This window comes from Idiotropiscis lumnitzeri, chromosome 10 (assembly GCF_059441095.1).
Source record: "Idiotropiscis lumnitzeri isolate Australia: NSW breed Sydney's pygmy pipehorse chromosome 10, RoL_Ilum_1.0, whole genome shotgun sequence".
NCBI classification, from domain to species: domain Eukaryota; kingdom Metazoa; phylum Chordata; class Actinopteri; order Syngnathiformes; family Syngnathidae; genus Idiotropiscis; species Idiotropiscis lumnitzeri.
The window spans coordinates 17,013,307-17,040,510 of NC_142400.1; the positions used below are offsets into that span (position 1 = coordinate 17,013,307).

Here is a 27,204-nt window from a genome sequence, read left to right on the forward strand (position 1 = left end):
AGACATGAAGAGATAGTTCACTGGAGAAAACATATGACACAAGAGAAATGATAAGGAAATTTGGGAATGATAGAAATGCGAGGTTAGGCGGGGAAAGGAGCACGACTGTCATGCAGAGAGGTCGACTGAAGTAGAAATTCATTCAGATTTTGCATAGTTACGAGTGATGTTGTTCTGTGAAGGGCTTCTAAATCACTATAAATATGTCTTAAATATCTACGAGTACAAAAAAGTATGAATGTATCTTTGACATAGTTAACAGAGTGCCAATATATATTGTTATATATGTTATATACCTACACCACATGTAAGACATTTCTAATCCCGTCATAAGACTCTCGTAAAGTTGTGTCAGATTTTATACTTGGTTGAATGGTCAGGCACAGTGTGATGATGTAATGGACAAAGCATGTAAAAATGTTGAGGACTCACTTGATTCCAGTTGTGCATGTGTGCTGTCTGGTATCCTTGGAATATCTCTGGGTGGGGCATACATAGCGTGAGTATAAAACAAACGGATGAGGCCAAGTGAATCAATAAGCTAATGCTGAATGTGCTGTGCTTTAATGACCCTAAGTACAACATTAGTCTTCATTCATACAGCAGACCCCTTAGCAGCACAAACCAGGACACAAAGGAAATTGATTTATTTTAAAATTGCTGTTGTGCGTATTGTTCTCATATAAGGCTTGAGGGAGCCCGAGAAAGGAAGGAAGAGATGAGAATACATGGTAGGAACATTAATTCTGAGGCCAAATTATTATGCACATCGCAGTGGAATCATTGTGCCTCCAAAATAATCACTTTTCAGGAGATGCCAAACACATTACATGTTACATAAGAGTGGAAACGCTATCCTCACTATCGACCTCTTGGCATCAAAAATCTGTTTCACCTATCTATCACTCTCAGCATAATCAGGCTATGGTGACTGTGCTTAACTGAAGAGTCTGCACAGAATGTGTACAATTTACAAAAATAAGGGTGTCTATCTATACATTTATAAAACCACTGAATGGAGTTCAACCACAACTACCATGTCAGCTACGTTGCAAAATGCGTCACTGTCTCGCTCTCCAGTACGACCTTCACTGCAGCACCACTCATCTCCCTCTTTCCAAACAACTCACTCTATATATGATTTGCCCCTCCCCTTGGGCATCAGCTGACATAATTGTCGCGGGAAACAAACATATTTAAGAAACGCGGAAGCTCCCCTGCTGTTTGGTCTTCCTCTATGTCGTGTCTGTTGTCTGCCGCGTCTCGTGACTGGTGAGTGTTCAATTGAACGTGCGCGCGCGTGTGTCCATGTATGCTTCCATTCATAATAAAACTACCAAGTGTGCACCCTCGGTCGCTCTATTAAAACTGTGACTGACGTGGTATTGATGTGGTGCCAGGTGGGTGCGTATGTATTTCACGGGATGGAATTGAATGCATCAGTATGGGAATGTGCGGTGCATGCGTGTGCGCAATTGCGTCCCCGGGACCATGCTGTACCATCCTTATTGACGGAGCTGCTCCGTCACAGGTCACAATACGCACACTCACACACACTCAAGACAAAAGGTGATGGTGATTCATTTTGTTTTCGTGAAGTGAGAACAGTTGTTCAGGTCAGATTTTGAAGTCTAATTTCTCCCAAGCAAGTCTGACTGATGCAGGCTGGCAAAGTCACCATTACCGCACACATTTAAATATTGATCATTTTTTGAGCTTCACATATATAACATGGATATCAATAATAATAGCAGAAACAATCATCACAATAATAACAACAATATTGGATGTGAAAAATATAAGAGCATTTTAAAGCATGTAGAAACATGCTTAGAACACAGACATGTGTCATAAAATGACTGAAGTAGCACATTGAATGGAGTTGTGAGCTCTCACCCGATGGGCCGTGAGACCACCAGTTCCACTTGTGGTTCAGGCTTGGATTCTAAAATTATATTGTAAACTTCTTTAAATGTGGCTCCTTGTAAAAGCCTTCCATTCCACTCCAGCACCTGGTCACCTGGAAGATCATCACATTTGATCAAACTTAAGTGTTCCAAAAGTCAGCACAAAATTTAGTTGAATAAGAAGTACAATTTTGGGTTGTTCTGACTACCTGGTCTGAGGTGCCCTACAGTATCCGCTAGACTTCCTTTTCTCACTTTAGTGATGAAAGCGCAAAGTCTACCAGATTCTGTCATCTTGCCTCCGACCACCTGCGGTGAAGAAGAGAGGTGAATGTAATACGCTAGTAACTACACACTGATGGAAAAACTAGTCGGCAGATCACCTCCAGTTACAATGCATACTCCTGTTTGGGTATAACTTTTTCTGGAGTCAGTTTTCTAGTATGATACAACAGATAAGCTTTGTCAACATAAAGTCTGACATAAAAGAGTGTATTCTTTATTTTATTTCTGTTTTGAATGTCATACTTTAGTCCATTTGGGCCCACACGAGTACTGTTCAGTGGTTCTGTAACAGTGCAAGCCTGTGGGCTAGAACTGTACTGTAGTCAAGATGCCATACTCCACTCTCATCATACAAATAAAATCCTGCTTAATGGAGGCTGAATGCCAACATACAAAGGAGCTTAGAGAAGTCTGCTAAATGAAATGGCTTTATATAACAGGCTGAGGCCGAAGCGGGGGCCTCGCAGAGGAGAACAGAGAGGGATGGACTGTGAGGGCAAAGCTGGCAGCATGAATGATGGACTGACTGGCTGGACTGCAGAGTGTGTTTGCCGCTGCTGAGGAGACAGAAACGCACAAAGGCACTGAGCAGACACAAACGTGCATTTTTAGGAGGCTCATTTAATCAGTAATGATTAGCCACCCCACCCAATCCCCCCACCCCTTCTCCATCTTGCTGTTCTTTGTTGTTCATCCTTCTGGTCCCCCGTCAGTCCGGACCGAAGATGTTTTTGAAGCATATGGGATTATTTTAGTATGCAAGGAGCAACAACAGCACTTGAGTATATGTGGAGATGCTACATGAGCTCAAATATGTAACTTAATCATTTAATAGGTTTCAATTTAAAGTGTGATCTTATTACGGAATAATGAGGAACAGAGTTAAGTTGTATTAAAATCTAATAGAAAGCAAGGTGATGTCATGAGTTATTTGAGGCAGCAGAGGAAAATCACACAAATTGAGAGCACAGTTTAGATCAACACACTACCAGAGTAAGCTCACCTTCAGACCAAGCAGAGCTCCTGAGTCTCGAGGCACACTTCCATCTTTCATTCTCTTATTGAGCAAAATGCGGCCTATTAGGCGATCCCCGTCTTTGGATGGCTGCCACGTCACCGGATGCTGCGAGGTCAGAGCAACGACACACTTTGTGTTTACAAACTTGAATGTGATCACTTGAGATAGGTTCAGTGAATGGGGGCAGTTGGGGAAGTGTTCATTCACTTAAAGTGGCAAAGTTCACACAAGCTCAGCGCTAAAGTGTCTACTATAAAATCTTTGTTAAATGCTTAATTAATTTGTTTTTCAATGTTCAACCTCAGTAAATTACTCATTTATAAATCTGTTTATGACATACTTTACAGTAAATATAAGATTTAACATTATTACTTCCAGAGCTTTTGTGAACCTGCCAGAGTGAAGGGTGGAGTGAGCATCATGCAGTGCCCCATGCAGAGTAAAGCAAGCAGCCCCAGCGTTGCTAAACCAGCGCATCAACACGGGGGGGGGGTGTAGTGGTTCACACAAAAGACTCACTACACATACAACCATTTTTCAAGAGGAGTTATTGAATGGATAGCAGACAATGAAATGGGCTAAAAGGGTCATCTTGGAACCAAATTAAAGACAGATTTTTCTTTGAAAAAACAGGATGAAAATCACATTGCGCACAACAAAGCAATGAGACACACAAGGGGTGAAAACAGACGCAGTAGTGGAAGGGAAAAAAGAAAAACATGTAAAAATGAATAGGTAAATTAAATCCAATCTCCCCTATTAGATGTGCTGACAATGAGTTGTTGTTTTTTTTTTTACATATATAAAATTGGGTGGAATATTACCCAAGGGAAGGTTTTATCTGGACTGGTTACTACTGTGGGGGAGGGCAGCAGAGTGAGAGGGACGGCCTAAGGTTTGCCTGTGGCTTTTAACAGGACCGCTGCAGAGCAACAACACAACATACGAAAACGAGCATGCAACTAGGAGAGACACACATTCCTTTGTGCCATGACAAACAGAGAAGTTCAGTGTCAGTGGTCGTCATTACTACAACTACTGTAAGGTGTGTGGTTTGTTTCTATTGGGGAGCAAAACAGCAAGTACAAGTAGCAAGCAAAGAGGGTGTCCCTGCAAGACTTTTTTTTTTCCAGCCACACCAACCAAGGTGCAGCCATAATTAACCCAAACAAAAAGGAACAAAATCGTAAAAGAAATTGGATTTTAGACAACGTCAAATAAAACGCCAAAAAACAAACACCTCACCTATTTACATTTAGTGACACAGAGCAAACAAAGACGGGGGAGGTCATAAATAGATAGCAAAAAAAAAAAAATGCAGGCTAGATTGTCTCAGTACCTTCTCACTATGGCTATGCTCCTCGTTTAGGGTAGTGCTACTGCACGTATCAACTCCTGAGTCTTTAACTTGCGGTTCACACCACGCCAAGTCCTCTTCAAATGAGTGTCCCCCAAAGCGCACCATTTTCTTTTGCCTCTCAGATAAGGTGTGTGCCGGCTCAGACATAAATGCCTGCTCAATTGTTTTTCTTTTTCCCCTTTGACTGTCCCCTAAAGGTGTGGGATAAAAACAGAAAGAAAACAGAAAAACAACATGCAAAGGTGTAAATAAAACAAAGGAAATGTGAAATGACAATAGACTCTGGAATAAGGGGGATGAGGGGAGGAGAGGGACAGAGAGACAGATAGAGGTTACGAGGCAGGAGGGAGGGGACTCCACATGTCTCACCAAAGACATTGGGGAGGCCTCGCTGCTATGCCAAGACGCATGGTCCCACCAATGGCCATCCAAATCTCCTGTAAGGCGCGGGGAGGGTGTACGTACATGAGAGAGGACAGCAAGAGGGAGCAGTGAGGACACCACAAAACCACAACAAAGACACACAACCGGACACTCTCGTACACACAAACTCAAGTATACAAAGACCCCAGTGCACATGCTCCACAAATTCTCACAATCATATACGATCCCTATAGAAAAAGCAAAATGACAGTTGAGGTTATCACACAAACTGTACTGACTTGACCAAGACAAGGAAAACAAAACCCCGCAACACTTAGAAGGAGGAGAGTAGCAGTCTTTCAGAAATGATTCTGGTTCGATTCCCGGTAATCCCTCAAGTCCTAATGGAACTCGATACTGCATTGAACTCCCAGTCATCAATCAATGTGTTCATGCTGATTACGTTCCTTACGTGACAGTTCACATCATCGTTGCAGAGCAAATGGGTAATTGATTCATCACTGAAAAAGAACTTTTGAGTGCCTTGAACAAATGAAGATTTAGGTATTTCATATATAATTGCTGTTAATGTGCCCATTCGTTGTAGGACTTCAGGTTAATTTAATTCTCTTTCAGCAAAGCGTTACTATCCCCATCTTCTTCAAAATACTCAAACGAGTGAATGAGGATTGCCAAGAAGTCCAAAGAAGCATGTTGTAGTGACTTTCAACTTGTCCCTTCAGGGGATGCCACAGCGAGTCACTTTTATGAAATAACATGAAGACGAATGAAAATAAATCCGTTAATAATACTTTTACCAAATCTAAAAATAATTCAAAACAATTTTCAAAAGTCCAAACAAAATACAAACGTATGACTCTAAGAACTAAAATGAAATATACAAATGGAGGATGGGAAGTGGTAAATGTTCGGATTTGACAGAGGCAGAGATTAGGTTTAATATTTGCTGTCGCTGTCAGTGAAAAAAAAAGTCGCATACATTTTCTTAGAGCAACAGACAGTTTAAATATAAATTTAAAATTAAATCCACCACAAATTACTCTCATGGCACATACATACTTAGCAATGAAACTTTTTAAAAATGATGAAAACCGAAGAACTGGCTCAGTCATGACTGTTTATAGTTATAAATGAGCGCTCTGATGAGCAGCTAACTATTTAAATGTGCTTTGGGCATGTATCTACATGCCATGCAGACAACACGTGCATTTTTCTGTGATGAATTTAAAGGGAATGAGGGGAGCCGCTTCCATTAGATGGCAAAGGTTGGCTGCGTTCCCTCCCACAACGGCGCAAACACCCCCTTCTGTGCAAGTGTAAAAATCCCCAGTAAATTGCACTTTGCGTTGGACTTGAGCTGGGCACAAAAATAGGCTCAATGTCTAAGTGCTGGCGCAGCTAATGCAATGCTATTTTTGTGGGTTTGATCATAGCGCAGCAAGTTTGTTTACTCCCGCTGATATCATTGTATTTCAATCCGCCCCTCTGATTCTTGAGAGAAATCATTCACAAGAGTTGCGACTTCCTCCAAACAATTTAAGATCTGCCTGTGAATGTCTGCCTCCAGTTCAGCAAATATGAACTAAATAAGTGCTTCGACCCCCTGAAAGTTAATGTTTCTTCCACCTTCCGCCGCATGTCTAGACTTTCAATATGAGCCAGGTAAGCCATTTTTCAAAGGATGGCAAGAATTGATTGATTGGATATGGTTGGCGTCATCTGTGTTGATGGCCAAAAGGCAAAGACATGTCTATGAAATTGTCCAAACTGCATTTGACCACGTCCCTTGCACATTTGCACCACGCCATATGCCAGACTTGCACCCAAAATGGAAATAGGGCCTCCTCTATCTTACTAACATACTACAATAGAGTGCAACAATACTACTACTGTAAACATAATCAAGCAATAATCAGTAAAAGCAAGGAAATCTTTTCATCATCACAGCAGAATCTGTAGTAGTGGAATGAGGGGAGGATCTGTTATCATGTGGAATAGGTTTCAGAATACAGTGGCACACAGGCGTAACTGACCTAAATTTAGAATGCACAAAAGCGCAGCTATGAAAGATGAACTTTTGATTATTTTTTTTTCATTGATGGGGAAGATTCATGGTAAATATATGGACAAAGTTCAAACAGCAGTTCACCAACAATGGACCATTCAGTGGCCATAGCTCATTTGTGACAACTTTCCAAAGTTTCTGCCATTAGAAACATGTTTGACTTTCCTATGGTATGTAAGTTTGCAGAGCAGAAAGATGAAGAACACTTAGAGAACAATTTATTTTAAGAGGATTAAAACTTTAATTAATACTGCATCCAAAGGTCGCGACAATACTTGCAATAGAGAGCAATATGGTGCTGAAAATGACAAAGGAATGAAGGTTCGCGAGAGAGAGAGAGAGAGAGAGAGAAAGAGAGAGAGAGAGAGTGAGAGAGAGAGTGAGAGAGAGAATGACATTTCGTTCTCATTTAAACATGTCAGATAAGCAGGGGTCACTTTCCGTAATCAAAGTGCACAAGTAGCCTTTGCTATTGAGACCAATTGTGTGTACTTAAATGAAGTCGGTGAAGCTAAAGTGACTGCTTGATGTGTCGTCATCTCTGATAGTGGCATCAAGCCATATACACAACCTGTTCAACCTGATGCCCTCTGGCAGGCGCTACAGGTGCATCAAATCAAGGACCAATAGACTGAGAAACAGTTTCTTTCCAAGAGCCATCTCCATTCTAAACTCTCACACACGCACACGACCACCCTTACCTTGCAGAACGGCAACGTGATGTGTTTTTATATATCCTAGTCAGTATTATTTTCCATTGCACTAACTATTCTCTGATCTATCTAATTTATATATTTATCTGAATTATTGTTGTATTGCACTGGAGAGGGGAGCTGTCTAATCTCGTTGCACACTTGAGTACAGTGACAATAAAGGGATTTCTGATTCTGATTCTGACCACCTCTTTGTGTCTAAAAGGATTCTCTTGACTTTTATGTGTTTCAAAGCGTGACATACTGTATTTTCAGAATGGATCTCAATGGAATGCACGCATCAAGAAAAGGCCACAATCTTGAAATTGGGCCACCCTCAGACTTCACCGGATCACGACTCTTTGATGGTTACAATGTGGGTGTGTCAGTGCGCCATGCCTTCAAAGAGCATAAGAAAAGCGCGTAAGGAATTGGTCTAAGCACAAACAAGAGCATATGCCCCACGGTGTGCTCAGACCAAAGATCCATAAAAGCTAATTGTTACGAGACATATTTGTCTTCTGCAGAGTTGTAAGAAAGCATCATCATCATAATCATCACCACCATCCATAAAGCCATCAGATGCTAGCATGAAAACAAATTATGCATTTTGATAAAACACTGAGTGTCCCTTGATAGGCGTTAGCCTCTGTGACCCTCTAACAACAGCTGACAACAGTGATTATCCTCCCCAGCTGCTTTTGTGTCAGCAGTATAAACACTGGAGAGTATTTCAGCATGGCAGACAAACTCCATTGAGCAAATCCCTTGCCTGAGGCAAGACTTTTTAGCTGGGAGATGAAGAACTCACATAATTACTGTCAAAACACGTTGCAGTCCGGTATGTGGGCAAAATGCTCTTGATCACTTCATGTGCAAATAAGGTGTTGGGCTCGACCCCTTTGCTGCAGTGCATCAAGTAAGAACAGCAGAGTTGTTGATGACATTGACTGGCTCAAATTCCACCCATTTCACCCCTTGAACAAGAACAGATTATCTGAATGTGAAAGTCAATGGTGGTCTGTCCCATAAGTGTCCACTGACCAGCTGGAAACCAGTCCAGGCTGTAGCCCGCCTTTCGCAGTCAACTGGAATAGGACCAGCATCCCGTGACTCTAAACTGGCTAAGCTGTCTAAAAAAAAGATGAATGGAAGTTCTTCTGGATAAACAGACAAAAAGGTCTTACAAACAAACCATAGTCTTCACAGAAGAGAGGAAGCTGTTACAAAATATTACAAAGCACAGACTCATAAATGCATTTCTGTACTGAATTTGCCTGTCATGTGTTTCCCATCTTGTGTTGCCGTTTGCATACTAAATTACTTGTACAGACACCCACGCATAGTATATAACATAACAAATAAAGTACTGCTTTTCCATGGCCATCATCAACATCTGCTAAAACAAGTGCACACAGGTGTCAGCAAAGAGGACCATGCATTATTCCCTTTCTCCCCTCAAGCTTTATTAACAGCGGCACTCCAAAATTGGGCACCGATCCCCAACAAGGCACAGTGTGGATTTTAAGGGAAGAGGAAACTCATCACGGCAGTGAATTGTGAGCATCAGCAGTCTACGCCCAGCCCTGTCTGTTCACCCTGGCTCCTAGGTACCACAAAGTGCTGATTCAGGATGAAAGCAGAGTGCAGGCGGTGGTGGAGCTCACCATCGGCAAGTTCTCCATCACTTTGACAGCTCAATAAAAAACAGTGTAAACTATTAATTGGATCATTAATTATTGATGCTGGTTTTACTATAACTCAAGAGGTCCAGAAAGAGGCATGTGTGATACTGTGTACAGTATGTTACCAAGGAGATAGTGTCGCTGGCTACGTTTACATGGACAAACTTTCTTTAATTCGATCAGAGTTTGGATTAAAATTATGAACGGGTGCATTGCTTTTATGGACACTAAAAATATTTATCCAATTAGGACTAGCGTGTTAATGCATCACACTTTCGATCGGAACAAATTATTTTGACGTGAAGAGTCACCAAATATAGCGTAAAGTGTAGTAGAAGAAGAAGCCGTACCGACTTGGGTGTCAGAAAAACATCGCTCTGTCCATTTCTATTTTAAACAGCATTATCCTGGGTAATCTTTCCCGTTTTTGCTGTTGCATCAAGTTAACACTTCCTAATGGAGCTGCAATTTTATCCTTCAGACCGCACCTTTGCATTTGCTGGTGTTGATTTTTAAGACACAAAACCAGCATCGCTGGCTCTGCTTCTACTAGCTATAATAACAAAAACGTGTATAGTGGACATCATAGACATGCATACGTTTTTGTTTTCAAAATTTTATGTGCTCTGATCAGATTATCAATATAAATAAACCACCCCTGTCGTTTAGAATAAAATCATTGGAATGGGCTTGAACGGGACAGAATATTCCAAATGGAGTGTGTACTTGAAGTATATATATTCCGATTTGCCTTCTCATCCAGCCATGTAAACATATAGTGTCTAATTGTGAGAGATTACAGTATACATTATAAAATGCTCCTACCAGTATTATCTAACATCTAAGTCTCAGGGAGCGGGAGTCTAACCCAAGTGATTCACAGGACATTACCGTGGATGGATCGCCGATCACATCTATTCAGAAAGGCCACCATTCAATCTTACGTTCACATAGTCACTGGTCAAGTAAGTGAACCACTACATATCAGCAATTAGTTGAAAAAAACATTTTCAAGTTTACCAACAGATATACTGGGTTGCAAAAACGGATTTCCACAGTCATGAATCATTATGAATGTTTGGCTGTCACTGCACAAAGCCCACCTCACTGCTGTAGTTAGCCAACCAGTCCGCTTTTCTGTCTGTTCGGCACTATTATGAGACTGCATGTCAGGGGAATCAATAAGGAGTAAAACACAGGGAGAGGTTCATCGCGGTAAATCAGGAGCCAGCTCTCACAGGCACGAGCCAGACCCATTACAGCTGGCACACCCTCTCGCCTTCTAACGCGACTTCTTCTCATCCACCAGGAGGGCTCCTTCCTCCAGGAGCACCCGTGGGCTTTTGGAAGTTTGAGAGTATAAAAAGCGCCCAGCTTAGCCTGCTATTACATCTCATCTCCTCACCCAGGCAAGTTGTGAGTACAAACCCTGAAATGCTGACAGACCACATATGGCCAAAAGGTGCTTTGTGCTTTGCCGATCTGGCCATATGTGCAGGTTGATTGTTTTAGTTTTTCTTTGGCTGTAGATCAAAAGAGTGAAGGTCAATTTTTCAATCATGGTCATTGTGGAGATCATTTAAAAACAGGTGTATCTATGGCTTTCCTGTCAACGTCAATTGTTATATCCATTGCATAACTCAGTTCAGTAGTTTTTTGGGTCAATCATCCAACTTGCAGCAAGCATGCATCAGCAACACCTGTAATTGCCGATCAATGGGTAAAACAGTCAATTATAAAATAAAATAACTCAATATGCAGTATGCCTGATACAGGAAATTTGTTTCTAACAACATCACATGCAATTTAAATCCTACATTTGTCTTCTGACTCAAAATCTAACCCGAAACTGGCCCGCCTTCCTCTCTACATTTTTTTAGTGGCTACCTGGAAAGGCCCACATCAGTCCTGGGCTGTGTCTGTCAGGAAGCACGATTACATAACAAAACAAAAGCAAGATTAAGAATAAATTGTAATATTTTTCCCCCTCAATTTTCCCAACCAACCACTCAATTTATTTTTTTTTTCAAGGGATGAGGTATACAATTGCTTTTATAACCCAAAATCAGTTTGTAAATGAATGTTGATTGCCCCCCCCAAAAAAAAACTCTGAACAGAGGTTCTCACACACACATGTACTCTCACACAAACAAACACACCCCCACACACACACACACACACACACACCAGACTCAGTGTTTTCCATTGTTGGTGTTCACGACAAGTTGCTATAGTGATAGAATGTACAGGATAGTCACATATAAATTCTAGTATTGAATATGCAGAATTATTCTACAATTATTCTAAGATGGAAAACAATGAGTCCTTAACATACTTTACAACATAGAATAAAGGTGCATCATACAGAGAAACCACACAGAAGGGTATACCTGACAGCTAAAGCTAAATAAACACAATCAATCATAAACATGAAACAACAACAATTAAATCGGCCTTCTCTGAAAAAAACACATTATTTTGATAGAATTAGAATTGAGTTTACATTGCGGTTTTAGCGGGAAATAGCATACTAAATACAGATAGAGTGTCGCTAAAGGGGTGTGTACGTACCTTTCTCACTGACTGACTCACTCTCTATCTCCACATCCTCACAGCTGGTGTACTCCGGCGTAGTTGCCAGCTCCTCTTCTGAGCTGCTCAGTGACACCTGCCGCATCTTCCCTCCTTTTTTTGTTTTGTGGGGTTTGGGGGGTGGAGGACGTACCGACTCCGACTGATCCGAGCTCAAAGAGTCATTCCTCAACATACTGTCCATCTTCTCCCTCTTGGACTTGCGAACAGCCGAATTGGGGTCCAAGTGATGTTGCTGTCTCCTCATAGAGTCTCCACCGCCCATGTCACCTCTCCGAAGATCCCCAGATAGCACAGGGCTGCGGTGAGGTGTTGGGGGGCTGTGGTTTGATGTTCTGTGGCCCCCAAGGCCAGGACCCATGGGCCCTGGCGAGGAGCGGTCAACAGAGTAAGATCGCTGTCCCACCATAGGCGGACGCCTCTCAGTGAGATGTTGACGTGACAGCCGAATGGGACCCGGGTCATCCTGCTCAGTGTAAGCTAACGAGACATCACTATGGCGTCGCTCATGCCTCAGGCGGCCCACCTCCGCATGCATTCTCATCTGCTCTTCGTACGGCTGCGGCTTAACAGGATAGCGTGCTAGGTTGGGGTCGCTACGATAGCGCGTCTGGAACTCCTCCTGCCGCTGTCTCTGGCGTTCATATTCATTGTGTGGCCCATCTAGCTCCTGGTCCAGAGGGTATTCCTGGGAGTGCCAGTGTCCAGGACCCTGCCGGTCTCGGTAGCCAATCCATGCTGCATTTACGTCCGGATACAAGTGTGGGCCCCGCGGAGCCCGCCGGGGGTCCCCATCCCCGTAGTCAGACGGTGATCTGGGCATGCTTCCGTCTGTCGGGGCATACTGTGAATGGTCAACCCCCTCCCTTTGGTCGTATTTTTGGTTTGGATCCCTGGATGCAGATGGACTTCGTTTCCTGTGGAACACAAAAGTACAATTTGTATTAAAATAATAATAATTGCTGTTTCCATTAACATGTTTGTTCGTGATCAATACTTCCAATCCAGCTGTTTTCTTTCCGTTGAAACTAAAAACAAACATCCAATATTTTACAATTGTTGGTTTCATTATTCAATTAATTAAATTCCTTAATGCATTACTATCATAAATGTGCGGATACACTAACAATGAGGAAGAGGTTATCCATAAGCCATGTGACAAAAAGTCAGTAAAATGTAACTACGCTCCACTCTAAAAACAGTTCGGTCAAAAAATAACCCAATTTAGGTAAAAAAAAAAAAAAAAGTACCGTATCCACCGCTTGTGTCAATTTGACCCAACATTTCCTTTTCCAATAAAATTGGTCAGTTTGTACAAAACAATACAAAATAACCGACAAAGTTAGGTCAAATTTGCCCAAGTAGCCGGTCCATTTTTTAGCCAACTGTATTTAGAATGTTGAATTTGCATTGTCAAAGACAGATGAGAATATGCACACTCCTTCATATATAGAAAGAACCCATTTATAGTCCACTTTTATTTCTTTCAACGCTCATCACCAATTACATTTTAATTAGTGACAAAATATGTGAAGAATCTTAATTGTGTGTGAACACTGAAATACATTTGAAAGAGCTCTCTATGCTGCCAGGATTGCTCACTGGCCAAGATAAGGCCAATTTGATCTATTGTTGATCTATCAAAGACATGATTTGAGTTGATCCGCCTCTATTTTGCCAAAATCGTTCATGTTAGTAAGCAGTAAATTTATAAACAGAGCAAAAGATCAAAGATTTTTAAAGCCATATGAGCATGAATTTTTTAGGCCTTTGTGTTAGATTTCAATTCACTAGTGAATGCTGGAAAAGTGAGAGTTGAGGCAGAGACAGAATGATGGATGAGCATTTAGTATGGTGCGTGAACTACTGTACAGCTAAAATATGGGCTGTTTGAGAGGAAAAGAAGTTGAGCAATAGTGCAGTGCAAATGTTAATCAGAGGCACACAACAGAATGAATGCTCAAAAGAGCTGAGGGCTATAATGACAACAAAATAGTTTGTTACGGTTACAGGGTTATGTGACACCACGTATATTGTATAAACTCGGCCTCACCAACGTCGTGCCTGTGGGCACCAGGTAGCCCTCAAAGACCACAAGAGCAATCCACGAGTCTGTTCCAAAAATAGTTTACTCGTGATTGGAAATTGTGAATTTCCGGCAATGTTGTATAAGTGATCATGTCAACATGTAAACACTGGCATAGATTCATAGAAAGAGAATTTCATTTTGACATTTATTCATTTGCAAATTATTGTGAGAAATAATTAACAAGATTATTGTCTTCACAAAAATTAATGTCATTCATTATTAATAACAGAGTTGTGCTCATAGGTTTATATACGCTGAGGGTATGTACATTTAGGATGCACAACAGTATATACGTAAAATATGCATACAATTTGTGAAAATACACATAAAATGAAAATAAAAAAATATGTTTATTAGAAGTTCCCATTCATCCATTATCTGAGCCGCTTCACCTCACTAGGGTCGCAGGTATGCTAGAGCCTATCCCAGCAACTGTATCTCCATGCAGTAGAAAGGGGTACACCCTGAACTGGTTGACAGCCAATCACAGGGCACACATAGACCAACAAGCATCCGCGCTCAGAAACACACCCAGGCGAAATTTAGGGTATCCAATCAACCTGCCATGCATGTTTTTGGAATATGGGAAGAAACCGGAGTACCCAGAGGAAACCCACTGGGAGAACATGTAAACTCCACACAGGAAGGCTGGACTCGAACCCTGCACCTCTGAACTGTGAGGCCATCGTAAAAATGTTTTTCGTTTTTGTCTTTAGCAATTAATCTAATACTCAGCCTTTGGGGTTGATTTTAAATATAGTTATTTCGATATTCGTGCACTGCCGTTAGCCGTTAAAAGGGAAGGTCAAACAGACATCTGGGAGTTGTAGTCCTCTTTATGGGTGTGGTCCAGAAGTAACGTGATCAAGCAACAGCCAATAAGATAAAAGCTAGTAAATGGCATCGCTCCTAGGAGACGAGTTTGAGTGTGTCTTTTGGGTCGAATGGCTGTTCTCATCGCGAAATGCAACGTGAGGTAAAAAGTACTTTCCTTTTTTGTTTCATACATGAAAAAAAATTGTACAGAATACAAAAGAAAATCGTACATATAGAGTATTTACCAAAGTGTTTTTCTAATGTTGCACACAAGTATAATTCCCGTTTCTTTAAAAATGAAAAACTAATAATAAAACTAATAAAAACTAACAAAGCTGCACTTAACACTAATTAAAACAAAATGTAATAAACAAAAGTCAAAACGAAATAAAAACTAACTATAATTAAAATGCCAATACTCTATCAACACTTGGTTCCTTCAAAAATAGCTCTCTTCAATAAGATACGATTCCATACATTAATCGATTTTTACAGTGGAATTTTTTTATTTGATTTGGGTCAATACACTAATTTATTTAAAATTGAAATAGGTTTTACAATATTGTTTTTAAATATGTATATTTTTGTTCCACTCCTAATATTTATAGGAAAGAAAATAAAATATTGCACATCTGGTATTTTTGTGGTCGACTCTCTTTGTTTGAATGAATGTTTTGTCTGTCTCTGCAATTGCCTGGCGAACAGGACAGGGTGTAGTCCGCCTTTCCTTCTAAGTTAGTTATGATATGTAATCATGACCAGAACAGGATAAGTAGATAGAAATGGATTGACTAGAAGGAGTGTAGAAATAGGGTATTGTTTATGTCTAAAATACTAAATAATAAATTGCATCATTGTGCCACCAAGATTAAAACTAGGTATTATAATAATAATAATGATGATGATGATGATGATGATGATGATAATAAATAATAAATAATAAATAATAAATAATAAATAATAAATAATAAATAATAAATAATAAATAATAAATAATAAATAATAAATAATAAATAATAAATAATAAATAATAAATAATAAATAATATACTGATGATAATGATAATAATAATAATAATAATAATAATAATAATAAGAAGAAATCTTATTCATTTGTTAGCAACATCATTCTATTGGGTCACTTTGCTTCCTACTAAAAAAACAAAAGGGCTTTTACAGCTATCGGAGTATCCAATGCCAAAGACACACCCATTTGTTACTCAGATGTAGCTGAAAGAACAAATGAGTGGTTTGCTACATTATTCATGAATGGCACTGGGACAAAAAGTAAACTAAGTTCATTTAAACAGCGGCAGGAATAATAAAGGTGGAAGAGACTTTGGACAAAGAAACTGTGATACCAAGGCTTGTGGGGCTTGTGGGTGATGAGCTGACTCTTATAGAGTCATGCTATATTTTGTCATGTGTTTATGTTGAGATGTGCACGTTAATATTTGTGAGAGGATTTATTCAACATAATTCTGTTTGTTTCTTTTATTTGTTGCTTGTGGCTGACTCAATCTTCCTTACTTGCAATTATCTTTCCCAATGAGGGGATCTTAAAAAACACAAAGGACACACATGCACATACAGCTGCAGAACATGGCCAATAAAAACAACCTTAGCTTAGAAGAGATGAAACACATCTCGCCTAGCAGATCACCTTCCCGCTTTCATTTAGCCTTGTATGTCCTAACTGTCTAAAGAGTGACTTGTCATGCTACTAACAATGGCCACCAGAATGCATGAATACGGCGAGCGTCAAAGCAGCTTTTGGAAAGCACCAAAGAATAGTGGCATGGTAGTATAGCAACTACTCATGTTGACATTCACTGAAACAAACATAAGAAACCGACTACAACCAAGCTGACAGTCAAAGTTGTCAAAAGTATTTACATTCATTCATACATTACTACTCAATTACATGTTACATGTTTAGATTTATCATCCAACCACAATCAAAATCACTATCTACTCTTGCGTGATTTACCCAGACTGGTGTGTTGAACAATGATAAACTAGAATGAACACACTCCTAAAGGAAATAATTACGAGGCTTTTTGTGTGTGTGTGCGTGTGTGGGGGTGTATGTGTGTGTGTAAGGAGAAGTAACTACTAACCTTAATTAGAGATATTTAAAATTTCTACTGAAGTGAGGTAAAAACGTATTTTTATTCAGTGACGTGACACCTCTCCTGACAGTGTAGGCACATTTGCAAGAATCTTTCAAAGGGACAATGCCAGTAAACCACATCCGCCGGCTAAAAATGGATCCACTGTACGAGGTTTAGGCATGAATTAGCAGGATGCCTAAAATGCAGCACAGAAGTCTGACTGCTGCAGCAATTGAGTCACAAAGGACACAGTGATGTTCCCTCTCCATCACATCCCCTTATAAGGCAAGCTGCAGATGTGATGTCACCATAGGATGAGACACAGGTCAGAGAAGGAGGCGGGTTGTGTACAGCAGATCAGCCAGTAGTAAATTATCTGAACAGACGGACAACAGAAAGGCACGTTTGCCGCTCGCAATTCATAGAGTGGGAATAAACTTCCTATCCTATTGTGAGTTAATTACATCAATTCTCTGCTGTGATACTGCATTGACCGGGTGACTTGATTAATCAGTATACAAGGACAATGCAAACAATAACAAGGACGGTACGCGAACACGGAAAGCGGCGCTCCTACATGAATGGCGCCAAAGTTTACCAGGCATTAGAGTTGAATTTAGACGATTCCAGGTCCGATTCTGGTTCTTCAATTTAATTACAAATCTCAATTCCCATTCTTAAAGAAAAAGAGGTCAAAAAATGAGGGAGCTCACATTCTTTTTGAAGGACCTATTATGTGCTTTTTTAGTTGTTGTTTTTCTATGGAAGATAAGAACCCAGCAGCAACAAATACATGAATGCAGTTTGACTTTTTCAATTGCTTGTGTGACACCAGCTCTTTGCATTCTGTCTATCCTTATGCTGTTAAATAAAATAGGGAAACACATTCATTGGCAAAATGAAACACCAGCCTCAATGGGTACTGTGTCACCTCTATTTTGTGTGTAACGGAGAAAAGTGTAATGAAAACAAATGAGTGACATCCTACAAGCAGCAAGCTAAATTTGCTTGAGTGAGCTCAAGCATTAAAGTCAAGTGCGGCTATAATGACTTACATGTATTCTTTCAATAATACTAGCCACTCTGTAACGCTAAGACTCCTCAAAATAAACGAAACAAAGCATATTAGTATGATAAAACAAAATAAGTCCCAGCAACTGTTCCTGTAACATCAACACAACCTGCTTTTTTCAACCAGCCTGCTGCACAAACAGTTTCCTGCTCCTTCCTGTATATGGCTGAAATGGCACAATTTTTAACCCTGCTGCAAAAGCTCTTAGAGGTCTTAAAGAGAGCTCAGTTCCAGGACAAATATCATCATCATTTGATTGCTACGGTCATGTTCACTGACTAACTTGTGTTTTTCCAGTCCTTGGGACTGGTGGGGCGGAGCCTGCAGTGCACACCTGCTTGTCATCCCAATCAGCTGGCTATAAAGGTACTGGAGAAGTGGAAGTTAGTTCCTGGAATATTCTTGGTGCTTGCCTCGTTTATTAGGCAATCATGTCCGCCACGTAACTTAGTCTCACGCAAGTAAATGCCGGTTTTAGTATTCTTGTCTTTGTTACATTTGTTCGTCCTCTCTTGTGAAGTTAGGACTTATTTTTGTTTTGTTTTTAGTCACCTGTCTTTCTTTCTTTTGTTAGTTGTTCACTGCACTTCCATTACATTCATTTCCGTTAGTGTTTTTTTTTCACTTGTTCCGGTGTCCTGCTTCCACTGTGATCCGCCCATCCACTTGCATTAGTTTTGTTTTCGCTTCAGCCTTATTTATTGGTTTGGTTACTTTGCATTTATTCCTTGCTCACAGTCTTGTACTCTCTTGTTTCAATAAAGTTCTGTATTTGCTCACAATTGGTTTTGGGGTTCAAAATTCTGTGCATACGATCGTGAGAGCTACGAAGGGTTAGAGGTCAAGCAGCAATGCCGCTCAACCTGCCTGGAAGAACATCATCAATGACAAGCGGAGCAAGACATGTAAGCTTATCTGATTTAGCATGAGGTCCTACAGTTTATAGTTCCTCAGTTTTATATAGATGATCCATGCTTGGTACAGAGGCAACAGAAAGGAGAAAGAGGAGGTGTAGACAGAGCTTGGGAATTCAGATGGATGAAAAATTCTCTACCTCATCATTTCTTTGCATTATATATATATGCAAATACTGTACGTGTCTCCCAGGCTTGGCACTTTGATGATGTAGCTGGTTTTCAGTGGCTTGCTTTGAGCTAGATCTGGTTCATTCTGTGGGGATGTGCGCATGTTTATTAAGATTGACTGCGTGTAGTCGATCCATTACACTCCAAAATTGATTTTGCATCTGTTACTGTGATTGTCCAATCATGCTTCCCCATTCTGTGCCCCCCCCCCCCCCCCCATTTGCTTCACCCTTCCCAGGAAGTTGGCTCTGAGCTGCAAGGGACAATGTGTGAGGGCAGACTGATGTGTGGAATCACATGATGGCAGGAGGGGACATGTTGTTGACACAGCACTTACAAGGGTGGAGGTTAAACAGGGCTGGTGCGCCCGTTAGGCGAGCTCGGCAGATGCTAGGGCCGATGCTAAATCTATGTGGAGTGCCAAAAATTGACTGAAAATTTACCGTCCAAATAGTAACTATATTCAAATTAATTACAATTAACAGTGAAAGCAAAAATGAATGTAAACACACAACGAGATATGAATACCAAGCTGGAATTGCTATGTAAAGGTACTGCTGCAACAAAAAACATTGTGCAAGACTTAATAATCTACATAATCCCGAAGAGGCAGCCAGTAAAACACTAATTTAGATGCTGGCAAAGCGGCAGCTTGCGCGTTGTGCGTCACCTGTGTTGAATTAACACTTGAGTGCTCAGGTTAGTTGCTGTGTAGTTCTGAATTTATGATGGTGGGTTATGAAAAATCTAATTTTTAGTCAAATATTACATATTCAAGGGAAACAAAAATATGCAAATACATGGATTCTTAAATGTTCGACTAAAGAGTTGTGACAGCCTCATTTTGTTGTGGAGAAAATTGAAATGGGTTAAACCTAAGGCTGAAGTTTGGTGTTATTGATTTTTTTTTTTCTTATTGTACATTTTTCACAAATTTCCACATCTAATTCAATGCAAATACACTTAATGCACTACATTGTCAGTGACTAGGAGTGGGGAAGCCGTACGTATTTATAAGAAATTGACCACTGACTTTGAATATAGGACACAGTGGACAGATTGAAAATTACAGCAATGCCCAATTAATATTACTACAAATGATAATACCAAATAATTCCACCTCGGACAGCTTGTAAAACTGCTTGGGCTCAGTGGGGGCAGGGGTACATTTACCAATGTGACGTCAGAGAACATTGCAAACGCGTCAAACTGACCAAAACTATCCACTGAAGAAAAAAATTGAGACTAAAAGAGAGGTCAAGTTGGTGATCCTTATGGTTTGTCCAATTCAGCATGGCAACAGCAAGTCACTCGCATGATAGGTGTGATGTTGCATTTTATATTTAATATTATGTGACTTTATCTTCAAAATGAACGGGTAATGTTAAAAGTGACACTACACAACTTCACTATGAAGGGCATGACAAATTAAAAATCATAAAGGCCGACCAAACCATACTTTTTTACATCATGGTTAATATTTGTAATATTTTGACTATTTCTGCTACAGTCAAAAGGCCTTTTTCACAGAAGGGAAAAAAATCTCTTAGTGCTGTCAAATGATGCCTCCTTCCTCCTCCTCCTCCTCCTCAAGTACAAACTGTCCTGTGAAGATTTGTTCGTTATTTCCAGTCCTGCACATCAGGTCGACTTAGTGCTCACACTTGACACGGACGCAGTTTAGTGACATCGGCTTCTGCTCCTTCAACAGTCACGCCACTGATATTAATTGCCCAAGACTGCAAGACTAAAGTTGGACGAGAAACTTTGAGGACACTATGTACTTGGGAGACTTGAAGAATCTGGTGGTGCAAACAAAGTGAAATTTTGGATAACTACCACCAACTTAAACCTTTCTTTCCACAATTGTCTATTAGTGCCGTAGAGTTTTTAATACAGTGTTTTGGTCAGTACACAAGTTATTTAAACCCATTATGCCTTAAATGTAATGATCAAACTGTGATTAACCTTTCACCTATACATATACCCTGAAGAATTAAGAAAACAATGATGTACAAGTAACAGACATCAAGTGGGTAGATCAAGAGGAAAAAGCAGCAGCTGACACCAAAATAAAGCTCAAAACCAACTGTTCATCGGCAACCACTTCCAGAGGCCATCTGTGAAGCTACCATTTACAGATGACTTAATGCGCTCAACCTACCCCACACGAGGCAAACAAGCAGCATGAAGAATAGGATGGGCAGGCTTGAATTTGGTCAAGTGCAGTGACAAACCTCAAACATTCTGTTATAATAAACCAAAGATTACCAAAGCGAAGGAAAAAGAGGATGCATAATGATCTCAACTAGGGCTGCGTAGATCAGTCGACTAGTCACCAAGACTTAGATGTTCAAAATCCTCGACAATTAATCTAATAGTCAACGACAAATTCTTTATTAATGTTCTGTCAAAGCTGCCTCGTCTCGCACTTCTCCCACTGGCTGTGATGCACAGTAGTAGTAATCCGGGTCATCCATGATATGAACATGAGCATTGCCATGGCTAACCCGTGTTAGCAACAAAGCGTATTTCACCAAAAATCCTTAATACGTTGCAAATGTCCCTTTCATGGCAGCACGGTGATAATAAACTATCATCTAAAAAGGAAGCACGATGTGGCAAATGCCTGATTTAATTTCTGACAGGAACATTTGAGTCTGAAAGCTAGCTGTAGTTAGCATGCACAGGTTACCATGAGTGTTTAATGTAACACGGTGTCTTGTGCTACACTAACATATTATAGTGGCTCCATCGTCTCTTTTTTTTCCTTTGTTTTTTCTGTTCTGAGGAGAGAAGAAACATACATGCACATAATGCCTGCGTCAACATTGACAGCTCTTTGTACCGCCTCCCTGACAGACCTGCAGCAATGGACAGAATTTTGACGGCCCGGACAGGGTCTGGTCGGTGTCATTCTTGTAGTGTGGCCACGCGATGTGCTTTACATCTCTCATAAAATGCACACATTGGTGATATAAAAATTATTTTTTATTCTTCTTTATTCTTTTTTTTAATTTTTATTTTATTCATTTTAATGATAGAACCATTGACATTGGATTGAAAAAGAAAATCACTGTAAAGCACGCGGCAGATAACTAAAACTGGAATCGGGTTTACTGCAATCATTACTATTTTTGTTCTCTTCACATGCAGGAGTTTGGGGACAGGGAGGCTTTGCCTTCCCTGCCTGCTCTGACAGCACATCTCTGGTAACGCATCCCTCCCTTCCCTACAGACACCAACCAGCACCTTGTTTGTACTGTGTATGGTTAACAAAGTCTCTGCTCTGCACTGCACTGCCTGTTAGGTGTCCTTTTTAAGAAGAGACACGGCTAGCTTTCTATGTAGGCCAAGCCCCAATAGACTATGCCATCAAGATTAGATACGAGTCAGAACTATTACACAGCTGCTTACTGTTCATCTCGACTGATAAAGGTTAAAAGAGCAAACAGCATATACTGTATTTTCCGGACTATGAGGTACACCTGTATATAAACTCTTTTTTGGGGGAAAAACATTATTTTATGAGCGTATTTTCTCGACTATAGCGCACCCCTACCGGTGAAAGAAAAATCCACAGACAAGCCACACCTGCAAGTAATCAAAAATCACTCAGCAAAGATTGGCAACATTAAGTACTGTGTTATTAAATAAACTGTATGAGGAGGTACAAGCAATTGGAAATGGCGTGTGACTTGACCTCACCATAACATATCAGGCATCCTCGAGGTTAAAGGAAAACACATCCAACATCTGGACAACATGCAGGTATTTCATTTGATTTTTTTTTTTAAGATCAGTAATTAAAACAAAATCATTTAAAATAAATTAAGCAATGACAGTTTCAGTGTCTGGATATGTGTTGGCTCACTGTCATACAACCATACCTTGTTTAGCCTGGAAAACAAAACGGCCCACACACTCACTACTGCTTTTGTTCCTCCTACTTTTCAAACAACTGCCCCAAAACTACACAGCCAATTGTGGCCAACATAGGAGAACCACTGTGGTACTTCAATAAATATCCATGGGCGCTAACAGTAATGTCTACTTCAAGATTGTGACAGTATTAACTGCTGCAAAAACAGGGGTTTGGCGGCTAGATCACATGATGTAAATTTGGATACAATTTTATCAAAAAGCTGAGGTAAGGAAAATAGGTTTAAACACGGTTTGAAAAATTCAGAGGCATTGTTAACATTTTCTCTTCTGACTGCTTTGGGTTGATGGAAAAAATCATTTGATAATGTAGCAATTCCACACTGCATCCAATTCATCTTAATTCTCGAATCATTAATAACATCATCACCGGCTTGTATGATTTGACAATGGAAAGCAATAAAGAATGTGACATCATCTATGCACCTGTCCAAGTTGAGGTCAATGACATTTCCTACAATATTTTTGTTTTCTTCTTTTGTAAGGTAAAACAACTCGCTAGCAAGTGAAGTGACTCACATGTCAGTAACAAAACCAGGTACTACTGCCATACATGTCCAGAAAGAAATCATAATTCTGAAATTTTATATATTTTTTTTAATAATATAAATTGTAAATACGCACTACAACAACATTTCATTCAAAATGTACGTGGATGTGGAACAACTGAGTTGATGAGACTAGAAATCACCATCAAAATTGTTACGTTTCACCATTCTGAGGTGTACAACAAGGAAATATGTTTTTAAAGCATGTTATACAGTACATGTCTAAAGAATTATGGTCTGACAAAAGTAAAGTATGTAACGTTCCCTCAAACAACGGTTGTTATAACGACTGCCCCAAATGTTTACTTTGTTGCCATAACACACTTTTGTCCCATGCAAGATAAAAATCCGTCACTTAAATAGTCCATTAGTTACTCTCAGATTTATCGGTTGCAGCCACTTTAAGTAAGTGGCCAGTAGACTGTATTTCCCACCAGACCGTATACCAGCAGACTGCATAGACGGCAGAATCATATCGAACAGTCAAATGGATTTGCTTTAGCCTCTTGTGCACAGTTAATTAGTGCCACTGAAAGTCATTAATTTTACATATGACTTTCCTGTCTGAACATGCACAATTTACCAAGAGACTCTGCTTTCATGCCTGTGTCTTTGTCATATACCTGTGCTTGGCAGTTATGCTCTTTTTGGTGTTACTGAGTAACTCTATATTGTAACAAACTATAAATTGATGTTCTGTTCTCTGATACTAAAAAAAAAATTAAAATGTTTTTTTTTTTAAAAATGCACCAAATGTCCTTCCTCACTCACACACAGGCCCACACTAACACAGGCATGCGCCAAATCTTTTGCATTTGCCAAGTATGCAGTTTTCATATCAATGAGCAAGCTGCATTTGAAATCAGAAGCAGGGACGCTGTATGGCTCTCAGGCGATACAAGTGGGTAGGTAATGAAAAAGCTGAGGGCTGAGTCAATAATTCTTGCCGACCAAAATAACATCTCCGGGGCTGAACTGTGTGGCTCGGCTGGGCTGGCCTCATCACACCAATCCCTAAGCAAGGACTACGCAAGGTGGCTGGGAGAATGTAGGAGCAGATGAGCTCCACAAAGTGAGATCTTATCAGCGGGAAGTGGGGATATGGAGGTCTGATCAAGGTGAGAAGTGCTCCTTTGTTTGTACAATCATTGCTGACAGATGATGACGGGCTGCAGGTTAAACAGCTCTCCATGTGGGGTTGGGGTGCAGCTGTCTCCTAAAACCTCACTCACCATGTCTGCTTCCAAATGGAGAATGAACCCATCATCTGGGATTAAACACTAAACCTTCTCACTCACTTAACATTCTGAAGACATTTTTGACATGCCCACCTAATCTTGTTAATGCTCAGAACATTTATCTTTCAGGCCAAGAAAGCTGTGATTGAAAAGTGGAATTACAGCCAACTATTAATGTACAGTACATCATAAGGCTGGGAAATGAATCTTTTACAAATATACAGTATATTGCCATTACTGTAAATCTTAATGAAATATTTAAAACAAATGGGGGACAATAGATGTTGATTGATTGACTGGGAACGTCGCTTCCTGCCAACATAGCCACCACGTTTACATGCTGATGACGTCACGCTATAATCACGTATTTCTCAAATATATTTCTTTGGTTCAGTTTTTTCAACCTTGGCTGTTCTATTTGCATATTGAATATATGCATATAGAAATTGACTCAATGGGGGACGAAAGATGAGATTGTTGCACAAATCTATAGTACAAATCGCAAGAAAAATAGTTTTGGACTAATAATGCGAAATAGAAAAAAAATATTCTTACTCGGATACAGTGATAAATATCTTTTTTCCCATCGACAATGTCAGATACGTGCCAGGGTTTCTCCTCACCTCTTCATCGAATGAAAAAGCTGTTTGCTGGGACTTGTGTGCTCAGCAAAGGGACTTTTTCACCTGGGCTCAGTGGCACTGACAAGTCAACGTCTCAATCGATGAGGCCATGTCCAAACCTCAGAGTCAGAACAAAGGGCATCCAAATGGTGTGGCTTAATTGTAATTGTATCGGGCAGCATCTGTGACATATGCTTTAAACGAAGGACACTGAGAGATTATTTACTAAAATGCTGCTTATCTTTAGGCATCAGAAAACATTTATCATCTGTGCAGCAGTGAGATTAAAAACTAATGGTCAAAATCTCCCAATCTGGCGGAAGTTATTTTTTTTAATGCATCTGTCATGCACACTTGCAGGGTGAGCCGATTCCTCGTCGAGACTTCAGACCCAATCACCATGCTAACGTCATTCTAGTCTGAAGGTTTGCAGTTTTCATGAGATCTGAATTCCATAGAGATCCATTTGGAAAAAATGTCACGATTTGAATGTAAAATGAACTTGCATCGTGTATCCAGAAGTTATACTAATCGTCAGCAGCTACTCTTATGAAGCATTCTGCTTTTAATAAATCCAACAAAAGTAATGTAATCAGAATATATTTATTGTGATTTAACACGTTTGTGCATCAGTAGAAAAGTGAGTGAGTGTTGTTGAAGTTGACCAGAAACCATGTTTGCATCGTGCCACACGTGAGCCCTTCAAATTAAAACAAATGATTTCAAATCAAACTCATTATGATGACTGTACTAATTTCTGATCAACGTTTTCAATATCCAAGGCCCCATCCGCATGTAGAAATATTCCTCCCAAGCGAAAACGAGGCAACAAGCGCAGGATAATGCGCAGAATGTTCGTCCAGGAGCGTAATGTGGTTAGGATATATTACGGCCGTTGGGCAGTCGGTGAGTGTATATGGGCCAGGTGTGCACCGGCGCGTATCAACACAAGTCAGCCAAGTCGGCCATTGGAGCAACTGAAATGGCTCAAAACGTTCAATATGATGTTTCACCATCATAGGGCGCCAGACTTACTACAGCCTCTGGAGCATGCAGGAAGGAAAGACACTAAAGTCCTCGGCATAATGAAGGTGCAAAAGTCAAGTCGATGGGAGGATCTGCAAAATCAAAAGCATCCCCAGCAGTGCACCTTTTCTGACTTGAGCTCACGGGAGAATATGACCCAAAATGATCTGATCCGTCTTGATCCTTTAGTTTCTCGTGCATGCGAATATGCAAAAATGTAACGAAGCAGACAACGTTGACAGGATGATGTTTGGTTGACGTGGTCGGGGGCCAACAATTTTTATGAATAAGGCCGCAAGGTCAAGGCCGGAACGGTACCAAGATCGCGGCCGGAGGAGGGGGAAATGACCGTCAAAAAAGGGTCAAGTGCCCAGCACTGCTATTATCCTAAAACCTAATGAACTAGTAAATACCGGGGATTACGCAAATATAACATGTTGCTTCATTAATGCAATCCAGCAGACAGACAAAAAGAATCAAGGCAGAATAGGTGGATTCAGTGCAGCATCTCATTCTCTGTTTACTCAGCATCTGCCTGCTAGAGTAGGTAGGAGGCTTTTGAACAATCCTATACTGAGTTCTCTTCCCCGCTGCATGGCAGAAGAGGCCCACGAGACCGCCAAGTATCGCGAGGGCCGACTCATTTGCAACCCAAATGAACTGA

The 27,204-nt window shown here is 40.4% G+C and overlaps 1 protein-coding gene across 33 annotated transcripts in view; it reads right to left on the minus strand.

The window, feature by feature from the left end:
- Window positions 1–27,204, minus strand: part of rims2a (regulating synaptic membrane exocytosis 2a) — a 122,293-nt gene that overhangs the window by 44,716 nt on the left and 50,373 nt on the right. For 28 of the 33 annotated variants that reach the window (XM_088307880.1, XM_088307865.1, XM_088307862.1 and 25 more), the window contains 6 exons: window positions 11,968–12,905; window positions 4,550–4,761; window positions 3,196–3,315; window positions 2,117–2,216; window positions 1,897–2,020; window positions 433–479 (listed from right to left, as the gene is read on the minus strand). In XM_088307880.1, the coding sequence (XP_088164006.1) occupies window positions 433–479; window positions 1,897–2,020; window positions 2,117–2,216; window positions 3,196–3,315; window positions 4,550–4,761; window positions 11,968–12,905 (1,541 nt within the window). Of the gene's footprint in view, window positions 1–432; window positions 480–1,896; window positions 2,021–2,116; window positions 2,217–3,195; window positions 3,316–4,549; window positions 4,762–4,939; window positions 5,008–11,967; window positions 12,906–27,204 lie in introns of all 33 variants that reach the window. The other 5 variants (XM_088307881.1, XM_088307869.1, XM_088307863.1 and 2 more) reach the window with 1 other exon arrangement.